Source organism: Engystomops pustulosus, chromosome 7 (genome assembly GCF_040894005.1).
Source record: "Engystomops pustulosus chromosome 7, aEngPut4.maternal, whole genome shotgun sequence".
In the NCBI taxonomy this organism is placed as follows: Eukaryota; Metazoa; Chordata; class Amphibia; order Anura; family Leptodactylidae; genus Engystomops; species Engystomops pustulosus.
In genome coordinates, this window is record NC_092417.1 from 82,776,731 (window position 1) to 82,801,349 (window position 24,619).

At 42.6% G+C, this 24,619-nt stretch overlaps 1 protein-coding gene across 2 annotated transcripts in view; it reads right to left on the reverse strand.

The window, feature by feature from the left end:
• Positions 1-2,432: 2,432 nt before the first annotated feature.
• Positions 2,433-24,619, reverse strand: part of LOC140070507 (thyrotropin-releasing hormone receptor-like) — a 64,989-nt gene continuing 42,802 nt past the window's right edge. For both annotated transcript variants that reach the window (XM_072117108.1, XM_072117109.1), the window contains one exon: positions 2,433-3,519. In XM_072117108.1, coding sequence (XP_071973209.1) covers positions 3,115-3,519 — 405 coding nt within the window. In that variant the 3' untranslated portion in view covers positions 2,433-3,114. The remainder of the gene's footprint in view (positions 3,520-24,619) is intronic.

Genomic DNA, 24,619 nt, shown 5'->3' on the forward strand with positions numbered 1-24,619 from the left:
ACGGGATCCACTAACAGCAGCTTGTTGACAATTTTCTATAAGCAGCTGATTTTTGATTTTACTGTTTTGTACATAAGTATTTAGCTGTTACTTTACAACAATCATCCTACAACCCATTAACAAAGGAAAAGGTAACACAATGACCCATCAAAAGCAGTTTGTTCACGGTTTCTGTGTAGAAGCAGGAGATGTATTCCTGCTTTAAAGTACAAATAGAAAAATATATATCACAGACATGGGTCTATGTCAATTTACAATGAGTGAGCACCTCTATTAATTACAATGAATGCCCTGGAATAACATCACAACTAACTCTGAACTATGGCACTTGAGAAGTTTGAGGCTTATGTATAGTGTAACCTGTGTGACTATTCAACATAGCCATGGAGACTTTAATGATATTTGCTTTCTTGGGTTTTATATATTGCTGTTGGCGGGCACAGTGGCGAATAATTCTGTTCCAGACAGAGTTGGCAGAAGCATTGTAGAAGAAGCTGCAGCCATTATGTTAAGTGGGAAAAGACAAGCATCTATGGTGCCCCTATTCTCTAGCTTGTGTCAGATTCAGCATTTGAAATGCCCGGCTGATAGATGACATTACTGGTCACCTAATGTAGAGGATTCAGCTAAGGGCATATCCAGATGGCCATTTAGAATTGGTGAAATATGAAGCACTGATGTTCTCATTGGATGCATGGACCCATAAACAGATGTGCACCAGCCATGAGGGGAGTTGAGCCTCTTGCCTCAGGTAGCACTACCTGCAGCAAGTTGGGGGGGGGGGGGGGGGCATCAGGGGCACATTCACCTGCTACAAAGCAGGACCTGACACTTTAAAATAATGTTTCTTCACATCCGATGGCAGAATTGACATGAGACACTGTATGGAGAACCTATATGATAAAAAAATAACCTGATATTTAATTTCTGGATGAGGAAGAGTGGGGCAACATTCAATCGCTTGCCTCAGGGCACCCCTGCCCATAACGGCACATAAAGCTGTGATGCTGGGAGCTGCTCTTGATCTGTGAAATACAGCCATCACATGCCATATTTGCCACACCATATCCGGTTATAGAACCAAATACATTAAGTCTTTATGGTGAAAGGCAGTTTGGGAAGCAAAAAGTGATCTGCTCACTTTTACTTTATTTCTATTCAATGTCTGCAAACAGAGATATTGAAAGTGATAGAGAGCTGAAATATAAACTATATATAAAAGTTAATAAGTTTTATGTGCTAGAAGTCATTGGGGGGATTTATCTTTGTCTGTCATCTTGTACTAAGTCTCAACTGAGAAAAATTTGTCTCAAAACATAGAAAAAGAAATCCCCATTGTCTTTGCAGGTCTAACGCCGCCACAACTGACAGGGCCCTGAGGAGATACTGTAGAGTCCCTGCCTATGACAAGGAGATTGATGTCTGGATCTTGCTGTACAGGAACTAACATCTCAATGTATTGTTTTTTCATATCACTGATCTCCGGAGTTAAACACTCTGTACAGAATGCCAGGAGGCTGAGCCAAGTTCACCTGCCGGATAAAAGCATTCGTATTGATTCCCTGTTCATGCTTAACTGCGGCGTCCATGTGTTTACTGCTCATCCTCAAGTCATTCACACACAGCTTTATCCTATTATGGGCTAACCCCAGAGAAAAATAGTGGCAGCATGACCGCAGAATCACCTACTGCTTTCTATTGTGTCATTTTTTTTCTTACTGCAACTCAGTGACCCCCAAACCATATTATGAATGTTGGAAGAGGTAGGTGTAATTTTGTGGCAGAAACTGGGAAAGCTGCTATTGTGAATTAAAGGGAACCTACTACCACGATTGCACTATAAAGGTAGAACGGGTGGTAGGTGGATGTATGGGACGTGAGGTTAGCCCCTTTTAGAGCTAATCCTCACGTCCCCGCTATAATTTTAAAACTTTAATACCATAATTTGTAAATTTGCTTAAGCGGCTACTGGGGCATGGAGGAGCCGGACGTGAGGCTACTTGTCGCGGCTACTCCACGCCCAAGTAGCCTCTTTTCTCCTCCTACCCTGACATCTTTGCGTCATTCTGTGCGCACGGAAGATTTCAGGGTAGGAGGAGAAAAAGGCTACTGGGGCGAGAAGTAGCTGCAACGTGTAGCCTCATGTCCGGCTACTCCACTCCAGTAGCCGCTTCAGCAAATTTACATATTAGGGTATTAGAGTTTTAAAATTATAGCGGGGACGTGCGGATTAGCTCTAAAAAGGGCTATCCTCACGTCCCACCGTATAGGTAGAATTGTGGTGGTAGGTTCCCTTTAACTTCCTCCTCTCTATGTTGGAGCCATAGAATGATACAATGTAATATTACTCATTAGCTTTACTATACACCTCTTTTATTACACAAGATGAAATTAAGAGAGAATTTTGTTCATATAATCTGGTTGTGCCCAAATTTTTGGAAATGATTTTCCATTTTATTGAAGATTCATTGATGATGCTCCTGCCAAGATCCATCCAGGTGATTATTTTGGGCATTCTTGATTTTATTCTCATTTTTTCCATCTCTTTCTTCCCTCCCCCATTTGTTCGACATGATGGGTGTGACTGGATTGAGATTTTTATATTCTTATGTGTTTGTTGTATACTCAATTTTGTACTTGTTGGCCCACTAACATTATTAAATGAAGAGTTCTTATGCTATAGTAAAATCAGGAAGGACCCCTTGTAGGTTTTTGACAGACTACCCAACTGGTCACTGTATTGTATGTTGGTTCCTACAAAAACATTTAGACTCCATGTGAGTCCCGGAGGCCAGTGCCCTAAGAGCTATGGTGTGATAATGTAGGCAGATGTAAGGTCATGAGACCACACACCTCAATCTATCAGACAATTCACAACTCTGATTAAAGGTCATTTTGAAGTTGTCTTTGAAGTGTCTATAATCTATAATATGTCACTCTGACAATGGTCTATCAGTTGAAGATTGGTCATACACATTGCTCAATGTCTAAGAGTCTTGACTCCTTCTGGTTGGTCTTCGGGTTCCAATGGTTATATGGTCATGAATGTCTTTGTCGGACTGCAGTTGATCTTCATCTATGCTGGTTGTTTGGAGCTCAGAGTGCACAATGGGCTTAGACAACACTATAGTACAATTCACCTTCCACCTTCATCTTGTCAGAGTTTTTGGGAACAATGTTTTGGTTTTCTAGTGGAGGCTTCTCCTTCTTCTCAGACTTGACATTGGTTGGATCCTTTACCATGCTGTAGCTGCTGGTGGTCATGTATGTGTTCCTTCTTTGAGTCTCCACTTGACCACATTTACACAATCTTTTGAAGGCTGTGCGGAATTTCTGTGACATTAGATTGTAGATGACAGGGTTTATGGCACTGTTGGCATAAACACAAATGCGACAAAACAGGAGGAACCATGGGTCCAAGTAAGGATTCTCCACAAAAGAGTTCACTAGAACTAAAGTCCTGTATGGCATCCAGAGAAGAGCAAAGAGCACGACCACCACGGCCAACATCTTAGTGACCTACAGAGAGAAATGGCAAATAAATAATATTCAAGAATTTGGTAAATATTGTGGAGAAATTACTAGAGATAACAGCATATATATCCTAAGGACACTTATATTACGACACCTAGGTACAGTTAGGCTTAATGCAGTGACCGAATTACACATTATACTTTCCTTATGAGACTTCTATAAATTTGGATCTGTTCAACATGGTGTTATGGTTTGGACTTGTTTTATTTTTAGGGGTACTAATTGAATGTTCAGGGCACTAAGGGGGCACAGTACACCTAAGAGGGAACTATAAAAGCGTATGGGGTGCTAAGTAGGCACCTTTACTGGGACACAAAGAATAAAAGAAAACCTGTAAGAATTAGCTGTATATAAATAGGGATTATATGCATGGTTTAACATGGCTTAAAGGGTTGCCCAGTAGAAACACAAAGCTGCTTTACTGCAGTTCTGTGTCAAGATAAATAAACAGACCTCCTCCATGTGTGGCAGCCTGGTGCTAGGTTCTGTTTGATTCTATAGCTGTTCACAGGTAGATCAACAACAGCTGGAAGCAAAGCTCCTGAGTTCAGAGTACAGGGCCTAATTGTGACCTGGCCACAAAAACATGTCGCTGCTAAATAGCACATCATATGACACATGACAGGAGACAGCACCAGAACCCAGTGACAAAATCTTTGAACATCTCACTCTAACATTTTTTCCTTATATAACGAACAAGAACCTTAAATACCAAAAGAGTATTTTTCATTTCATAGCATGCAGGCGATCACCTGATGGCACTGTAGAGGTGTAATTGGCTGTATTGCTGGGTATGGTGTTTTTGAACAATCCTATCGACGCTGTGGTTATCCTGGTTGCTTGTTCACCTTTTTCTACCACACTTTTACCTTACACTCAACTATCCACTAATATGCTTTGATACAGCACTCTGTGAATAGCCAGCCTCTTTAGCAATGACCTTTTGGAGCTTCCCCCCTTGTGTGTCAATATCTGCCTTTTGGACATGTGTCAAGTCAGCAGTATTCTCCATGATTATGTTGCCTAGTACATACATAGAAACTTTATTTCTGCTTAACTGTCTGTTAAGTTGTGATGTGAGCTTGGTGGAAAATTATCCCAAAAACATAATCACTCTCCCTGGAGAACCCATAGGACTTTCTGTTCTAGTAAAGATTATTAAATGGAACGTGTCCCCATGAACGGATTTTTAGCTGGTGACAGATTCCAATAGCCTTTGCTGATTTCAAAAATGCCTTTCTATATCATTTCAATAGTTTATATAAGTTTGATTCCCATTACCTGGCTTCCTGCCAGCAGCGTGTAGTGAGTCCAGGGGAGGGGGCAGCTGAAGCCTGTGTGTACCTATGTCAGTCTTCTCTGCTCTAAACTCATGCAATTCCCTTCCCACTCACTGTCATGTGCATTAAGCAGGTAGGGAGGCAGGGGGATGGTGTGGAGGAGAAGAATGCATGAATAGACCTAATCACACACAGCCTGAAGCTGCTCCCTTCCCCCCCAGGACTCACCACATCCTGTGGCTATTGGAACATGTCATCAGCTAAAAAACACATTCCTGGTGACAGGTTAACTTTAAGGAGGACATTATGGTAATTCATAGTAGGGATATATCTGACTCTTGCTGCAGGGATATGGCCAGCCAAAGGAAATGAGGGAGAGATTGGGGCTCATTTACTAAGGTTCCGCACACCGCATTTTCGTTTCCCGACGATTTCCAAGTTGCGCCGCATTTAACAGGGGTTTTTGGTGCACGCGATCGGATTTTGGCGCATCGACACAAATCGGGGGCGGGCCGTTGGACGATCCAATGGATTTGGACAACGCGCGGGATTTAACATCGAAAATTGTGTCACATAACATGCACTCACATACATCGGGAAGAAGAAGGTGGACTCCGGGGGACCTCAGCGGGGGAAGAGACACATGCAGGATCTTGGGCGCACAAATTGGTGAATCGCGCCGGACTTCATCCTCGTCGGGGAACGCATAGCAGGGAACGAGACAGGAGCGGGTAAGTAAATGTGCCCCATTGTGTGCAAGAGAAAAAAAACATTTTCTTCTTTATCTTTGAAACTAGTTTTACAAGAATCAAGATACTTAGATACAATAATTTCACATTGTGTGATAAAGAATAGGGATGGTTTATTTTCCATGGGGTATTAGTGGTTCTGATGAAAAAGCAAATACACAGCGAGAAGAAAAATAACATTATTGATGTTACTTCAAGGAGTTTACAAGGTGATGAATGCTGCTCCTGACCCTGGATCAATGCTACTCCTGACCTCCCAGTAAATTTAGATTCCTGGCTCTGTTGAATATGTGCTATTGGTATTCATAAACCTGAAGACATTAAAGATGAAACAATGCTGTCTAAGCTGGAGTATGAACACCGCACTGATGCTTAACACATGGAAGAGAGGAGGATAAAAGGGAAACCCCTTTGTCTAAAGCAAAGTCTCCCAGACTAGGTTCCAAATGGTCAGAAAATTCATTGAGCCTTGATGAGGGGTCCTCACACAGTAAGAAGTTAGATGTTCTTAAAATCTTGTTACATTTACAATAGGGAAGACCAAACTGATTTTATTTGGCACAAAATAAGCAAATCACTAAACAAATCACTTGCAATCGTAGACAAAAGAATGACACTCACCCCTTAGTATTTTATTCCTTCAAGTGATGTTTATTAGAGCATACTCACATACAGGCAATATACATGGATATACATGTGGATGTTGTTATTGTCCTCCCTCCACCATGTATATTGCCTGTATGTGAGTATGCTCAAATAAACCTACAACAAAGAAAGTGGAAACTGATCTTATGTTAAGGCTGCAATGCTCTATAGCCAACACACCAAAAAATACTATACAGTTCAAGCAAGAAAGAAGCCAGTGTGTATAGGCTGAAACAAATACCAATTTTATTAAACAATTAATACTAAGCACACCAACAAGATGTCATACCTCAAAGCATTAAAAGCAATTAAAAAAGTGTACAAATACACATAAACAAGTGGATCCGAGCCAGTTACAAGGATCCACAAACGGCCACAGGTCAAATGGTAGAGCGGATACTGGTCCCCCATATATAAGATCAATACATGATTAAATATGCAAGTCAAACAACCCTATAAAGATACCTGCACATTCTTACAGTAGTCCTCAAATAGGGAGGACAAACTGAAAAGTAGATGTAGAAGCAGGGCAGAGTCAAGCAGCTACCATGGAAACATGTATAAAAAAGTAATGAGAGGGACAGTGTAGTCCTAGACCAGTGGCCTCCGACCACTGGTCTAGGACTATACTGTCCCTCTCATTGCAAGTCCTTATTGGATTTTACTTTAACAAATAGAGCACAACCCTGAAATCTCCAGTCTCTGTGTGATGAATTTTTGTGCTTTTGCCACTGAAATCCAGAGTCGTTCAATAAGCAGTGCTGTCTATGTTTTTCTTTTCTATAAATGAACACTAAACAAATGATGTCAGAATAACAAATGTTTTCTTTTTGGAGGTAGAAATAGCATTTGGGCTTACCCAGGATTGGAAACATATTCTGGGGTTCACCTGCATTGTTATGAATAATTGCTTTTAGGAGCAGCTTGAATCTCTTGGTTTCCAATGTAAAAATCTACTCACTGCTTCCTTCTTAAATGGCCATTAAGGTCAGTAGGGACCAGGTGAGGCTATGACCTCTGCCTATATTCACATAATTTGTTTAATTAAATTTTCCTAACTACAGGACATTTACAATGTGGGTCATGGCATGGACTGTGATGTAATGTTGTGTCTGGATCAAGTCAACGAGACAAGACACCATGAGGTTCAGTACAGCCCTGTTATTATGTGCTTATCATACAGTTAATTAAAGCTCCTCTAATATTTGTGCTCGAGACTTGGAAGTTGTCCACTGAATGCTGCAGAATCAATCCCACTATTATGTGTCCTTCACACAGCCCCTCACTGTGTCCAGCTGGGATTTTGTGTGGAGGATGTGGGAAGAAGGTTCTGTGCCAGTAAATGGAGTAATTTCATGCCTCTTCTAATGATCCGCCTTCACATACAATCTATGTGAGTATTGATATCAATCTCCATCACATTTGTGTTTTGTGATTTTGTAATAGTCATACAATCAAATTAGGCACCCTACGAGTGATAGATTATTTCATGACACCCCACTATCCCAGCCCATCCCTCAAACCTCCTTAGATCCTTAGGATAGGCTTACAGTCAGTCACCAGGTTACGTACAAGATAGGGGTTCTGTAGGTTTGTTCTTAAGTTGAATTTGTATGTTAATCGAAACTGCATACTTTATCATTGTAACCCCAGCCTAAATTTTTTTTGGTCTCTGTGACAACTGAATTTTAAAAATGTTGGATTGTCATAAGAACCAGGATTAACAATAAAGCTTCATTGAAGACACCTGTGATAACTGTTATAGCTGTTTATTGTAAGGCTAAAGTATTGTAAATTACCAATTACCAGAGGTCCGTTTGTAACTAGGTTTCGTCTGTAAGTTGGGTGTTCTCAAGTAGGGGACCACCTGTATCAAATGCCACCAGCACCATCGGCAATCAGCTGTTCCCAGAGAGAACACAGAAAATTGAGCTGAAATCAAAACTTTTATATTGATGTTCTGCCTCTTTAAAATAATTATTACTAAACGTAAATCACTGACAGGGTGTGAAATAAATATCCTGGATATTGGCCATTACAGCTTGGAGCAGTGTTGGCCTTCAAATACTCTCTGAAATTCCTTCTCCGTTCAAAGACCATGCAAGGTCCAATCCATTAGCATCATATACATTTTACACATATCAGTTTGTACTGTTTGTTTAACCTTTTCTAGATTTGATAAAGTGAGGAGTCCTTAATAGAGATGAGCGAGCACTAAAATGCTCGGGTGCTCGTTATTCGAGACAAACTTTTCCAGATGCTCGAGTGCTCGTCTCGAATAACGAGCCCCATTGAAGTCAATGGGAGACCCGAGCATTTTTCAAAGGGACCATGGTTCAGGAATAAAATGTGTTATTTAATTGAAAAAGAATGTCTTCTGATAAGTTAGCAGATGTATGCAAACATCTGCAATCTATTCTTCACTGCTCCGCGCGTATATTATCTCCCGACAAGTTAGCAGATGTGAAGAACAGTGAAGAATAGAATAAAAACAGTGAACACAGGATCATTTAAGTGAAAAACGCAGTGAAAAACACAGTGAAGAATAGATTACAGATGTTCGGCACATCTGCTTACTTGTCGGGGTGATACGCTGTCCTGGGATCCGCTCCTCTTCTTTCACTGAAGTCTCCCCGTGCTGCCCGATGTCTCCCCCGTGCTGCCCGATGTCTCCCCCGTGCTGCCCGATGTCTCCCCCGTGCTGCCCGATGTCTCCCCGCTGCCCGATGTCTCCCCCGTGCTGCCCGATGTCTCCCCGCTGCCCGATGTCTCCCCCGTGCTGCCCGATGTCTCCCCGTGCTGCTTGATGTCTCCCTGCTGCTTGATGTCTCCCTGCTGCCGTTCCGCGCATATCTTCCGACAAGTAAGCAGATGTGCCGAACATCTGTAATCTATTCTTCACTGTGTTCTTCACTGTCTTTTTCACTTAAATGATCCTGTGTTCACTGTGTTCACTGTTTTTATTCTATTCTTCATTGTTCTTCACTGTGTTTTTTTAATTAAATGCTCGATCTCGAGCAGGGGAAATACTCGTCCGAGCAACGAGCCGTTTCGAGTACCTTAATACTCGAACGAGCATCAAGCTCGGACGAGTATACTCGCTCATCTCTAGTCCTTAACTTCTGAAATGCGTTACAAGGACTTTTATCTTATAAACATAATTTATACTCACAGTGGATTTAGGTGAGTGATGATAGAGCACAATGATCGTAACTATTGGATTACTGTCTTCAACATGGATAACAAGATTAATTGACCCTGAGGGTGACAATAATTCAGGAAGGAGGTAAATCAATGTGTTGTCAACTGTCCCCTTAAAGGCAGTTATCCCTTGTATTAGTTTACAATCGTTTATTATTAGAGATGAGCAAGCACTAAAATGCTCGGGTACTCGTTATTCGAGACGAACTTTTCCCGATGCTCGAGTGCTCGTCTCGAATAACGAGCCCCATTGAAGTCAATGGGAGACTCGAGCATTTTTCAAGGGGACCAGGGCTCTGCACAGGGAAGCTTGGCCAAACACCTGGGAACCTCAGAAAAGGATGGAAACACCACGGAAATGGACAGGAAACAGCAGGGGCAGCATGCATGGATGCCTCTGAGGCTGCTTAATCGCACCATTATGCCAAAATTATGGGCAACAGCATGGCCATGACAGAGTGACAGAATGAAGCTAGATAGCATCTAAAACATCCAATAATTGACCCTGACACTATAGGGGACGGCATGCAGAGGCAGCGGCAGCAGGCTAGAGAGTGTCATGGCGACATACCCTAAATGGACTCAGGCTTCAAACCAATGGGTGGCAGAGAGGAACCAAAGGAGGTGAGCAAGAAGCGCTCAAATAATATCGGTACATGATAAAAGTTTGCCAGTATATTTTGTGGATTACACAGCAGGGTGGCGACAAAGTTAACATGGAAGCCATGAAAACAACCCAAAATTCTGCCTGACACAGCTCGTTTGATAAGGGGACCATGTATGGAGGCAGTGAACTAGTAGTAGATTAAAGGTGCTGCAGTTAAAACTATGTTAGTTGGATCTTGGCATGGAGCTGGCGCTCCGCTGCCAGGCGAGCTTTCGCCAATCCAAGCCCCTGTCTCTAGGCTACTCCCCAAACAGCACTTCTAAGAACCTTTTGTATAAGATCAAGTGTAGTAGCGTTCTTATAAGTTTGGGATATGGCGGGTGAGGGGAATGTAAACAGATGCGCAAGAAGCGCTGAAATAATATCGGTAAATGATAAAAGTTTGCCAGTATATTTTGGGGATTACACAGCAGGGTGGCGACAAAGTTAACAAGTTTGATGTGGAATGCCCTGTAATAGCTCTTCGGCGGTGTGCCTTTTATCACCTAGGCTCAGCAGTTTGAGCACCACCTGCTGTCGCTTAGCGACGGCACTGCTGCTGTGCCTAGAGGCCCCGCAATCCTCGGCGTCGGCAGTATATGACCAACCCCAGGGTCAGACTCGGTCCCAGCCTCCACCAAGTTAACCCAATGTGCCGTCAGCGATATATAGTGGCCCTGCCCGGCAGCACTCGTCCACGCGTCCGTGGTCAGGTGGACCTTGTCAGAAACGGCGTTGGTCAGGGCACGGATGATGTTGTCTGACACGTGCTGGTGCAGGGCTGGGACGGCACATCGGGAAAAGTAGGGGACCGAATACCGAGGGGCGGCCGCCGCCATGAGGTTGTGAAAGGCCTCGGTCTCTACTAGCCTATAGGGCAGCATCTCCAGGCTAAGCAATCTGGAGATGTGGACATTAAGGGCTTGGGCGTGCGGGTGGGTTGCACTATATTTTCTTTTCCGCTCCAGCGTCTGGGGTATGGAGAGCTGAACGCTGGTGGATGCTGTGGAGGATCGTGGAGGCGACGATGGGGTGTTTGTGCCAGGGTCCTGGGCAGGGGGCTGACTATCAGCTGACACAGGGGAAGGAGCAGTGGTGTGCACGGCCGGAGGTGAACGGGCTTGGTGCCACTGAGTGGGGTGTTTAGCATTCATATGCCTGCGCATACTGGTGGTAGTTAAGCTAGTAGTGGTGGAACCCCTGCTGATCCTGGTTTGGCAAAGGTTGCACACCACAGTCCGTCGGTCATCCGGTGTTTCCTTAAAGAACCTCCAGACTTCTGAAAATCTAGCCCTCACCGCGGGAGACCTCGCCACGGGAGCTTCACTACGTGACACATTTGGCGCTGATGCACCAGCTCTGGCCCTGCCTCTCCGTCTGGCCCCACCACTGCCTCTTCCAACCTGTTCTGGTCGAGGACTCTCCTCCGTCTCAGAAGCACTGTGTTCACCCGGCCTCTCAACCCAGCTTGGGTCTGTCACCTCATCATCCTCCGATCCCTCAGTCTGCTCCCCCCTCGGACTTCCTGCCCTGACAACAACTTCACCACTGTCTGACAACCGTGTCTCCTCATCGTCGGACACCTCTTTACACACTTCTTCCACTACGTCAAGAAGGTCATCATCACCCACAGACTGCGACTGGTGGAAAACCTGGGCATCGGAAAATTGCTCAGCAGCAACCGGACAAGTGGTTTGTGACTGTGGAAAGGGCCCAGAAAACAGTTCCTCAGAGTATGCCGGTTCAAATGCCAAATTTTCCTGGGAGGGGGCAGACTGGGGGGGAGGAGGCTGAGGTGCAGGAGCTGGAGGAGTGCCGATTTCGGTGACATGGGTGGACTGCGTGGAAGACTGACTGGTGGACAAATTGCTCGAAGCATTGTCGGCAATCCACGACATCACCTGTTCGCACTGTTCTGGCCTCAACAGTGCTCTACCACGAGTCCCAGTAACTTCAGACATGAACCTAGGGAGTGTAGCTCTGCGGCGTTCCCCTGCTCCCTCATCAGCAGGTGGTGTCTCACCCCGCCCAGGACCATGGCCTCTGACCCCTGCAGTAGTTGGACGCCCACGTCCCCGCCCTCGTCCTCTACCCCTAGCCCTCGGGTTAAACATTTTGAAAATGAAAGTTATAACTTAAATTTTTTTTTTACTTTTTTTTGTGGTTTTTTTTGTTTTTTTTGTGGTTTTTAGTTTTTAAAACCAAACGATGCTATCCTATTGCTATGGCTATTTTCTAGCCAAGTATGAAAGCACACTGCTATGCCAGATGAGATGACGCTGAGTTATGAAAAAATAAACGTAAAATAAAAAGTAAATGGCAGACTGTGCCTAATTTCAATCAAACCCCTAATAAATTGTCCCACTTCGGACTTTGCGATGGATATGTGCGTCACTAAGCGCTAAACACAGCGGTCGCAAGTCTCACTCCAAATTCCTCACAATTGGCTAGTATATGCACTGCAGCAAGGACAGCCACCAGCAGATCAACCAGAAATAAAATATATATAACGCTATTGTAGGCGTAAGTAAGCCGTTTGGATTCTCCTTTGGCTATTTTCTAGCCAAGTATGAAAGCACACTGATGAGATGACGCTGAGTTATGAAAAAATAAACGTAAAATAAAAAGAAACTGGCAGACTGTGCCTAATTGAAATCAAACCCCTAATAAATTTTCCCACTTTGGTGTTTGAGGTGGATATGTGTGTCACTAAGAGCTAAACACAACGGTAGCAAGTCCCCCTGCAAATTCCTCACAATATGGTACTAGCTGCACTACTAGTGCCAGCAAGCCCAGCCACAAGCAAACAAAAAAAAAAAAAGTATAACGTTATTGTAGCCCTAAGAAGGGCTGTTGGGTTCTTGTTGAATCACTCCTGCCTAACACTATTCTAATAGAACACCCTAACGCTTTCCCTGACCAGCAGCAGCTCTCTCCCTAGCGGCATCCAGACACAGAATGATCCGAGCAGCGCGGGCAGCGGCTAGTCTATCCCAGGGTCACCTGATCTGGCCAGCCAACCACTGCTATCGACGTGTAAGGGTACCACGTCATGCTGGGTGGAGTGCAGAGTCTCCTGGCTTGTGATTGGCTCTGTTTCTGGCCGCCAAAAAGCAAAACGGCGGGAGCTGCCATTTTCTCGAGCGGGCGAAGTATTCGTCCGAGCAACGAGCAGTTTCGAGTACGCTAATGCTCGAACGAGCATCAAGCTCGGACGAGTATGTTCGCTCATCTCTATTTATTATATTTTGTTAGTTTCATGCTGTCTCTGAGTTCTGGATTTTTTTCATATTTATCATATAAAAGAACCACATTACTATTTCCCTGTCATTCAGCCTTTTCCATGCCACTTATTTACAACATGTTCCTGGATTCTGGAGAGTCCAACTGCATATGATGTGCATGTAGATACTGATAGCGTACTCTCATCCCAACCAACCACGCAGGAGCATATATGTGTAAATTATTTTTTCAGTATAAGGAATTTTCTCCTGGTCACTAAAAAAAGCCACAAGCTATGCAGTATTTACACCAACCAACAAATGTCTCTGACACCAAAAATATGTCAAATAAATAATTTGCAACCTAAAAGGAATGGATATACCACCAAAGGAAAAATAGGATATATCACCCAGTTCACAAGTATATTGTATAAAAAAAATCTGTATAAACAAAAATAATGCACATATAGTTATAACAGGGAAGCAGCATCCTGGCAAAAAACTGGTGACTGACAAAGATTTCATACAGAACATACAGGCCTGTTCGCAAGTGAACACATCCATATGAGAAAAGGAAGAGGATAAAGTTTCACTGGAGACCTAAAGTGGGCCTTTTGATTAAATCCCAGCCATGGTTATCCCAACAACTATGGTTGATAATGTCCTCGGGCAACTAGCAGTACATGCGTTTGAGGGACCGAGGGACCCACAAGACTGGCGCACAGTGCCTACTTCACAGGAGCAGGACTGGCCACCATGGTCGTGTGGCACAGACATGGTGGTGTGACGTCTCAGAGATCTAGCAAGTCTTTCTAAGCTTGTAAGAATAACACAGGTGGAAATAGCATATCATAAAATATATGGATCAACTAATATCAAACAAATGTTGTTCATTAAAACAATGAACAGAATAGAGATAAAAAATCTATCAGCACAATTACAATATTAATAGATAGTGCATGGAGATACATATCAATATATTTTGATTTGAAGATGATTAAATATGAATTATAAGTACGTGACATATGAATACATCATGTGACAAGTGTTGAAAGATTAAAGAGTAAAGGTGAGAGTGTATTAGGCGATAAAATAATATAGTTCAGGCATGTGAAAGAAATGTGTGATGTGATAATCAACAAAAACAAGAAAAGATTATCAAGATATGTAGGAGGATGTACAAGGTGAGTATATTGTGTGGTGAAAGTGCTAAAATCAGACATCATTTGTAAAATGAAACAAATATAAATCCTGTATCAGTATTTACCAAGTGATAAAGGAAATCTACCATTTGGAATCTAATTACCCAAGTAGCGCTGCTGGTTGTGTTCTTTATTAGTTAATTTGCTAATTGTCCTAAAAAAAGATCAATTGCAAGTGCCACACTATAGACCCTGTGAGCTTACTAAAGTAAGCAGCTCCTAGCGCTACCCCAGTAATAGCAGTGTTATTGGCTTAGCCTCATGAGGGGGTGGTTCGAGGCACTGTCTTCTCCTCTGCTTCTCCCCCGCACCTCCCTCCCACACCATAGGCCTCCTAGTCCTGCCCCCTCATGAATATGCCGGACTGCTGTAAGCTCGATACGCATTCTCAGGTTATGGCACTGCAGTGTTCACTAGCTTTATCTGAAGGTTCCGTTAAAGCTTGCAGTTTAACACTGCTATTACCGGGGTAAAACTCCTAGAGAGTTTTTTAGGGTGACAGGTCCTTTAAGGTACCAATTGACACCAATTTCCATGTAAAAAGAAAGAGTTTATAAAATCCCAAACATTTTTTCCATAATGATCCAAAATGAAGTTAATAAAATACATAAAACAAATAAAACTGATAGCGCAAACTATCCAGATGATCAGACAAATGACCCAAACGTTGGGCTCAATGAGAGATGAAAAAGCTTCTTCAACTTGAAACAAAGTGAAACATTATATAAAACTATATAACCTAAGGGTCTCAATGACAGTACCAATGCAGGGTTATATGTTTTTTCCATGTTATAAATAATATCTGTTTTTAGCAACTTTATCTCACAAGAAATACTGCATCCCACACTTATTCATCTTAATAGGCCATTTTTTTTTTGCTGATTCACGTTACACGTTCCTTCACATTCATCAACTTTATTATTTTATCCCCATTGCACTTCCACATTTATTCTTCCTTTAGTCTTTCAACACTTGTCACATGATGTATTCACTAGTCATTTGCATATAATTAATATTTTTAATATTAACATCATATTGCACTTTATACATTTTTTTCATATTATGAAAAGATCAAAAGTTATTTGGACTACCTGCAACAGTGACCCCATTTGCTCACATCAAAAACAGTCCCTCTCCCCAGCAGTCACTTCTCACCTCTCTAAAATTTTGAAACTTTTGGTTGTCTCCAATTAGGTTGTCTACTTTGGCTTAAACAACAATGGATGGTGAAATCTTACACTGAAGTTCTTTGAACTTGAAGTTCAACTTCAATCTGAAGTTTTTCTGGACTCTTTTGTTACCATTCGTATTATTCTTCTTTGATTTTTCATAAATTTTCCTCCTGCGGCCACATCCAAGGAGGTTGGCTGCTGTCCCATAGATCATAAATTTCTGAGTTATTTGTGCAACTGTCATCACAGGAATATCAAACTGCTTGAAGATGGTATTATAGCCTTTACCTTTAACATGCCTGTCTATATTTTTCTTTTCTAAGCAATGGAGACAATTCTTTCCTAATCCAACTCCAAATTACTAAACAAGTGATGCACATGGTACACACAGAAAGTCACAGTCCTTGAACGTTACATTATATTTAAATTGAGTCACATTTTTATAATCCTTTCAAATGTAAAATAGGGAAGAACACGGCAACATCCAGGAAAAAAAGGTGGGTGCTGAAAAGAAGACACAATACACGACAATACCATATTCATAACTGCATGACTGCTGCCTGCATTTCATGTCTACTTATCTCTATGTACTTGTGCAGGAGAACATGAATTATTAAAAGCCTTCAATATTTTTAAGATTTTCTGAATGGGAACAATACTGTACATATCCAGAGGCAGAAAGCCCACCATGGCATAATGCTTCAACACAGAGGGTTGTATTGGATGCATTCTGTTTAGAATGCGGGATCTGTTGATCCTCTGGACCACCGTGGGTGATGATACTAGCCGACACCTGGGACCGGAATCTAATTGGCACCTGGTCTTCACCAGAGATGGTCTTGCTGGATGGTCTTGCTGCGGCGGGGTACCACAAGCTCGTTCCACAGGTGTGCCTAGCCTGCAGTGGCTGCCAAGGTTGAGGTACCTTTGCAGGAGACAGTCTTATGATCGGGTTCAGGCACAGGGTCAAGGCAGGCGGCAGAGATGCAAGGTCAAGTCCAATCCGAGGTCATCAACGGGAGTTCCTGGCAGAAGGGAAACGGGAACACAGAAACGGACTGGAACACAAAGGAGCACGGGAGCAGGAACGCAGAAACACGGGAACAGGAACGCAGAAACACACAGGAGCACAGGAACAGGAACGCAGGAACACACAGAAACACGGAACACAGGAACATAGGAACAAGAACAACCAGGAACGCAGGAATACTCAGGGATAGGGGAGCTTTCTCTATGGCATAGGCTCAAAGATCCGGCAGGGTTTACAGGAAGAGGCAGGCTTATAGGTGTTCTCTGAAAATGGCCAGCGCCAATTAGCAGCGCGCTGGCCCTTTAAATCTAGAGAAGCCGGAGCGTGCACGCCCTAGGAGTTGGGAACGCGTGCGCACGGCGGATGAAGAGGAGACAGGAGCCGGGACAGGTAAGGTGGGACAACTCATGACACATTCAGTTTAGACATGGTAAGGGGCCTACTCCCTTAGTTTCACTGACACAGAAGTGTTACACCTCATCATACCAACATATTTGTACTATTCCAACGTTTTGGAAATTGTCTTGTGTTTCCAAATGACTGGTACGCAGTGCACACAGCAATGTCAATAAAAGCATGCTTTGTGATGAACTAGAGCTGATATTGTGAGCGAGGTCCTCTCATCCAACATCAGTATCTGGATTTACTAAGGCTGTCCTGTATGATACTCTCAAAAATCTTGGAGAAAGCCTTTTCAGAATCGTGAACTCTATTACTAAGCATTCATATTGGGATGTAATAAAGATCATATAGGTGTAACAGGGAGATGTTCCAATATTTTTGTCCATACAGTACTTTTATAATCTTTTTGGTGTTGGAGGTTTTTTTTTTGGTGGTGGGCCAATGTTTGTCTCCTAGACACCAAGGGATAACAGCAACATTCTGACAGGCCCAGTGTACATGCCCATAGGCAAGTATTCAGACCCTTTCAAAAGCAGACTGTAATTGTATATGCACAGTAATATTAATTTGGACGATGAACCCTATTACAAAACATAGCATCCAAATATACAAACTGCTACTTTTTTGCCATTTATACTCCCAGAATATTTAATTTCTAAAGTTCTCAAAAGGTCATACAGTTGTCATCATGGCATCAAAATTTGGTGACATTGTCCCTTCAACTATGCAAAACAAAAACAGCAAAAGCAATTATTTATCGGCTTACAGAAAGAATTTTCTTATGAGGGCAACATATCTTTGACATCCAAATGCACCTGACAAAACAACCCTTTAACTTTTTTTTGGGGGGTTCTCCCTGTTTGACGTTGTCTTCATTAAGCATTACTCTGCTCTGGAAGTCCTATTGTGTCATTGCTCATTGCTCATTGTTGTTTAAAAATCAATGATTTACTCTGGTGGTAATAATGCAGACGACCTTGCTGAGCAACAATACAAAATGCTGCATAGAAACAGAAATCAATAACGGTTAACTAGACTTTAATGGAACCTGTTAATTAGCGATGAGAATAGGATCTAAACTTAGCCCCTATGAGCCCGTTGATCAGCGTTCTATGTAAATGTCTACAGACAATGGAGGAGATTTATCAATATGTCTGTTCCAGAAAAATTTAGTCATTTTCATCTGATGCCGTGCGCCACATTTACTGAAGGTTTTAGCTAATTTTTAGGCAGTTTTCTGACTGTACAGAAAATAGCCTGGGAGCCAGAAAATTTGAAGACCAACACAATGATTGATCTGGTGCAGCAAAGAACCGTCTAGCTCTACTCTGCAGTGGTCTAAAGATTGAAATTGTGTACACCAGGACTGATAGAGACAGGTTGGAAATATATCTGTGAAATGCTGTATTTTTGTCAATAACAGTGAATTAGAGAATGTGTTATTTTGTAATCCTGAGTATATTTAAGAAAGTTGTTTTTATGGGAACATTTAACCAACAACTGTCGGTGAATCCCAGACTGACGTAAACGTTATGGGCAACTGAGAGGCAGCTGAGGAATGACCACTCTAGGTTATAACCAGTGACGCAACAACAGTTGTAGCAGCCATAGCAGCTGCTATGGGGCCTGCGTGGCACAGGGGCCCAGGATGGACAGCGGAGATAAAATTTTAATTTACAGTTTAACAGCGGACGCCTGGCCTGCCCATCTCAACTGCCAGCCGGCCCCACTGTTATATCCGTCCCTGGCCAGCCTGCTGCATCCGCAGCCTCTATTCCCCTTCCTTGGCCACCAGCCTGCTCTGTCCACGGCCCATCTGTTATATCCATGCGCAGCTGCCGCTCCCCTTCCATCCCAGCCAGGACATCACCTCCGTCCCGGGCCGCCTGTCTCTCTCCAATGCGGCCTCCCCGGCCCACCTGTCCATCTTATTCGCTCTATTTAATCTTTAGATGAGTGTGTATATATGTATGTATGTATATAGTATATGCTGTATGGTGAGTGTATATGCATGCTGTATGAGTGTATATACTGTAAATATGCTGTGTATTTTCTGTTTGAATATATATACTGTATATGTGTGTATGCATGCTTTATGAGTGTATATGGTATATATATACTGTATATATGTGTACCTGCTGTATGAGATATATATATCACATACTGGTGCAATTAGTGCCAGGATATGATAAATGTGCCCCTTTGTGTGTATACAGTGTGTATATACTGGATGTCTAAGTATATGAGACTATATAATGTATATAATAAGTGTATATAATGTGTAGATACTGTATGAATTTGTATATACTCTATTTGTGAATGTATATATGAATGCATAAATGTGTGCGGATGAGTGTATACGTATGTATGTAAGTGTGTGCATGAGTGTAGAACTTTGTGTGTGTATATAAATGAGTGTACAAATATGTGAATATATATATATATATATATATATATATATATATATATGAATATATATATATATATTTTTTTTATTTTTTTTAAGGGGAAAGGGGGGCCCATGCAGAAATCTGCTATGGGGCCCAGTCTCTACTAGTTACGCCACTGGTTATAACTCTCACCAACCTCTCAGCTTAGCACTGCCAATGGAAACCATGACAGATATACAGTATAAAGTAGTAGATATTGGGTCAAACCTTATCTTCCATAAGACGAATTACAAAATATCAATGATTTCTATCCTGAAACAACCAGACCTAAATTTACACATGGATTTACTTTCAGTCCTACTTTCATAGGAATTATTATTATTATTAATATTATATCTCTGTCTGATGACTTTCTGCTTCCTGTCAATTAGTAATTATCTTAACCCCCTGGCTGTAATCCCATGGATAGAGGCATCAGTGGCATATGTATAAAGACATCTAGAAGGTACCATGTGTGATTTGTGGGGGGTTCCCTGGTGACTGGTTTTCTGTAACTCAAATGAATCCCTGTCAACCTTTACATATGTGTCCCTTTTATCGATTCCCTTTTTATCTTGTAGCCATATTTTCACCCTTGGCACTTATCTGGGATGAGTCGATCACTTTACATTTTACTGTATTTTGCTTTTGATGTGGCTGGGTTTTTTAAATGGAAGTGGAAGGGGAATCGGATGACAATAGCAGTGACCTAACAATGGCTAAATTATATCTAATATTACACACTATCCATATTCATAGCTTCATCTAAATTTGCCTTCCAAAGCTTGATTATACTGCGCGCCAGTGACTCAGTATTGGCAATTGTATTCTGTAAAAGGCCATCGTCCAGATCTCTGAACTGAAAGTGATTGTCAGTCGACAAGAATAAAGCAAAGAAAAAAGAACAAAACCTGATGAATATTCCTGTTAGTTCCTTATGGGAGAGCGGGAGATACCCACTTCTATTTGCCTATATAACAGAGCAAAGAAAGTAAAGACAGAATGGAAGATTAACTTCAGATGGAAAATCAAATGTTAAGTAAACTATATTGCAAAATAGAAAAATAACAAGCAAAATGAATTGTCTGTAAAGTCCTTAAAAGGTGGAGCCCAGTAGGAGAGGAAGCTTCAGTGGTACAAAATGGCCTAGATATTTTATTGTGTATGTGCCAGTTCTTTGTTCAATTTGTAAATAATTGATATGGCTTGAGTAGGGAAAAGTTATACAATTTTCCAGTATACTTTCTGTAAAAATTCCTCATGGTATTCTACATCTCTGCTTGCTGTCATTCTATAAAAAGCTTTATTGTTTACTTCCAGTGGATTGAAATCTGTCCATAGTCTTGGACACACAAGTGTACAGGTCGTTACTATCATTAGTCTCTGTGATAATAACAGCTCGTGCACCTGCGTGTCCATCACATGGCCATTGACAGATTTCTATTCACTGGAAGCAAACATGGTAGCTTTCTGTAGAATGACAACAAGCAGAGATCTAGAATTGATACAGAAGTATATATAAAAGTTGTACAACTTTTCCTTACTCAAACTACACTCACTGGCCACTTTATTAGGTACACCATGCTAGTAACGGGTTGGACCCCCTTTTGCCTTCAGAACTGCCTCAATTCTTCGTGGCATAGATTCAACAAGGTGCTGGAAGCATTCCTCAGAGATTTTGGTCCATATTGACATGATGGCATCACACAGTTGCCGCACATTTGTCGGCTGCACATCCATGATGCGAATCTCCCGTTCCACCACATCCCAAAGATGCTCTATTGGATTGAGATCTGGTGACTGTGGAGGCCATTTGAGTACAGTGACCTCATTGTCATGTTCAAGAAACCAGTCTGAGATTATTCCAGCTTTATGACATGGCGCATTATCCTGCTGAAAGTAGCCATCAGATGTTGGGTACATTGTGGTCATAAAGGGATGGACATGGTCAGCAACAATACTCAGGTAGGCTGTGGCGTTGCAACGATGCTCAATTGGTACCAAGGGGCCCAAATAGTGCCAAGAAAATATTCCCCACACCATGACACCACCACCACCAGCCTGAACCGTTGATACAAGGCAGGATGGATCCATGCTTTCATGTTGTTGACACCAAATTCTGACCCTACCATCTGAATGTCGCAGCAGAAATCGAGACTCATCAGATCAGGCAACGTTTTTCCAATTTCGATGAGCTTGTGCAAATTGTAGCCTCAGTTTCCTGTTCTTAGCTGAAAGGAGTGGCACCCGGTGTGGTCTTCTGCTGCTGTAGCCCATCAGCCTCAAAGTTCAACTTACTGTGCGTTCAGAGATGCTCTTCTGCCTACCTTTGTTGTAACGGGTGGCGATTTGAGTCACTGTTGCCTTTCTATCAGTTCGAACCAGTCTGCCCATTCTCCCCTGACCTCTGGCATCAACAAGGCATTTCCGCCCACAGAACTGCCGCTCACTGGATGTTTTTTCTTTTTTCGGACCATTCTCTGTAAACCCTAGAGATGGTTGTGCGTGAAAATCCCAGTAGATCAGTTTCTGAAATACCTTCTGGCACCAACAACCATGCCACATTCAAGGGCACTCAAGTCACCTTTCTTCCCCATACTGATGCTCGGTTTGAACTGCAGGAGATTGTCTTGACCATGTCTACACGCCTAAATGCACTGAGTTGCCGCCATGTGATTGGCTGATTAGAAATTAAGTGTTAACGAGCAGTTGGACAGGTGTACCTAATAAAGTGGCCGATGAGTGTATATCAATATTTGCTGAAAGTGGACAACTCCTTTAATACTGGGGAACCAAAGGGGGCATGGTAATGTGTGTTTCTAGTTTGTGCCACATTTATTACTGAGATGCCACAATTCTGTTGCAATAGCTTGAAGCCAAATGCCCTGAAAAAAAACTGTTTGTACATCCTGAAAGCATACTGGGGCACATTTACTGAGGGCCATGCACCATTATTTTAGGCGCAATCTGCTTGCACATGTATGTAATAAGTGTTCTGCACTGAAATTGGTGTTCCGGTGCGGAGATTTAACATGCAAAGTCTGACAGAAATGTGTTGCACTTCCTTCCAAAAAAAGTGGTGCACCCTGTTGGAGCTGTGCAGAGGGCGCCGGATTAATGAAGAACGTGCGCTTAAAATCCTGCATCTGGAGCACTCTGCGCTATACACAGGCGAACTGTATATAGTACATACTGCACTGCTCTTAGTACATGTTCCCCACTTAATGAACTAATGACCTACATTTATTAAAGTGTTTGCGTCAGTTTTGTCTGACTTTGCACTGAAATAAAGTGCAAACTGCTTGCACAGATTTTTATGAACTGTCTGCGCCAGTACTGCGTCATAGCTATCACAAAATTCTGTACCTAAAGGGGAGTTCTGATGCATAGTCAGACCATGCTCCACATTTATTTCTGCAACTCAACAGAATTGTGTCAAACAGTTTATGTTAAAGTGCACAAAAAAATGTTGGCTTGCACTTCCTGAAGGTTGTGTGCAACTTTTGATAAATCTGATGCACTCTGCACACTCCACAGACTGCACATGGCACATGTCAAAACTAGTGCAAAAGTGCCACACAGCCTTCAATAAATACACATCAGTAATAAATGTGGAGTGTCAGGCTAGTGGGTGTGGATCCTCTGGACCACTGCAGACGATGACACAAGTCACTACCTGGGACCTGAGTCTAAGTGGTAACCAGTTTTCACCAGAGCCCGCCGCAAAGTGGGTTAGACTTGCTGCGGCGTGGTACCACCAGGTCGTTCCTCAGGTGTGACTGCAGTGGCGGCCAAGGTCGAGGTACAGAGACGGCAGACAATCTCGAGGTCAAAGTCCAGGTACAGGGTCAGCCGGCAGAGATGCAATGTCAGAGTCCGAACTGGGGTCAGCACCAGAAGGTCCAAGCAGATGGGTATGGGAATACAGCACACAGGACAGCAGCACGGAGGAACCCTGGTACACAGGAACACGGAGGAGCTCAGGTAACACAGGAACACGGAGGGACTCAGGAACGCTGGAGACACAGGCCGCGGTCACACGTACCTCTAGGCGTCCGTTCATAAAGCGACGCTAGCGCACAGAGGGTGGTCTATGGCCCGAATACACATGCGTTTCCAGGGAAACGCATTCGATTGATAAGCCGATCGCATGCGTTTCGCTGCAAAAGCATGTGCGTTGGGGCCGAGGACCTAACCCTGTGTGCTAGCGTCGCGTTATGAATGGACGCCCAGCGGAACATGTGACCGCCGCCACAGGAACGCAGGAGACACAGGAATGCAGGAGAAACACAAACGCAGACAAAGCCGCGCCTATCGGGGCGTGCTGCGGCCCGATTGCATCAGCGTTTCTATGGAAACGCCTGCAATCTGGAACAAGCCACGGGTGTTTTGCATCAAATTAACGCAAAACACTGGCGGCTCGTTCCCGATGCGATCGGACTGCGGACCGCCCCGGTAGGCGTGGCTTTGTCTGCGTTTGCGTTTTCAAACGCAGACAAATCGGTGCGTGTGAGGCACAAAGATCCGGCAAGGCAGTAAGGAAGGTACTGGATTTATTTTTTTTTTAAAAGAACTTTATTGGAGAAAAGCAGTCATCACAAATCAATTTACAAGGGCATACGCGCAGGTATCCCCCACTTAACATTCTCCAGTTTTTTAATTTTTAGGATAAACGAAATATCTTTGTGACATACATATATCAATTTTTTTATTAACCTAAAAAACATGGGGAAACACATTAAACTAACTTTGCAGACATTCCATTGACAAATTTTTTGTAATCTGCCTTAAGTATCATATATATCTTGTCATATCAGTGCTGTTTCTTTGGTTTTATAATAAATTTCCTTTGGTTTTATAATAAATTACCTTTATCCTCTATCTCAAAAAAGGTTGTGGCTTTATAGTAAATTGAATTTATCCACGGCTCCCATCGTGTATGATATTTTTTCTGTGTATTATTGGCGAAGGCCATAGACCGCTCGAGAGTACAAATCAAATTTATCTTTCTTGACAATTCTAAGAAATTAGGAATTTTTTGCGTTTCCACAATGAGGCTATCATATTAATAACAGTGGTGGAGATATGAAAAATTATATTCTGTTCAC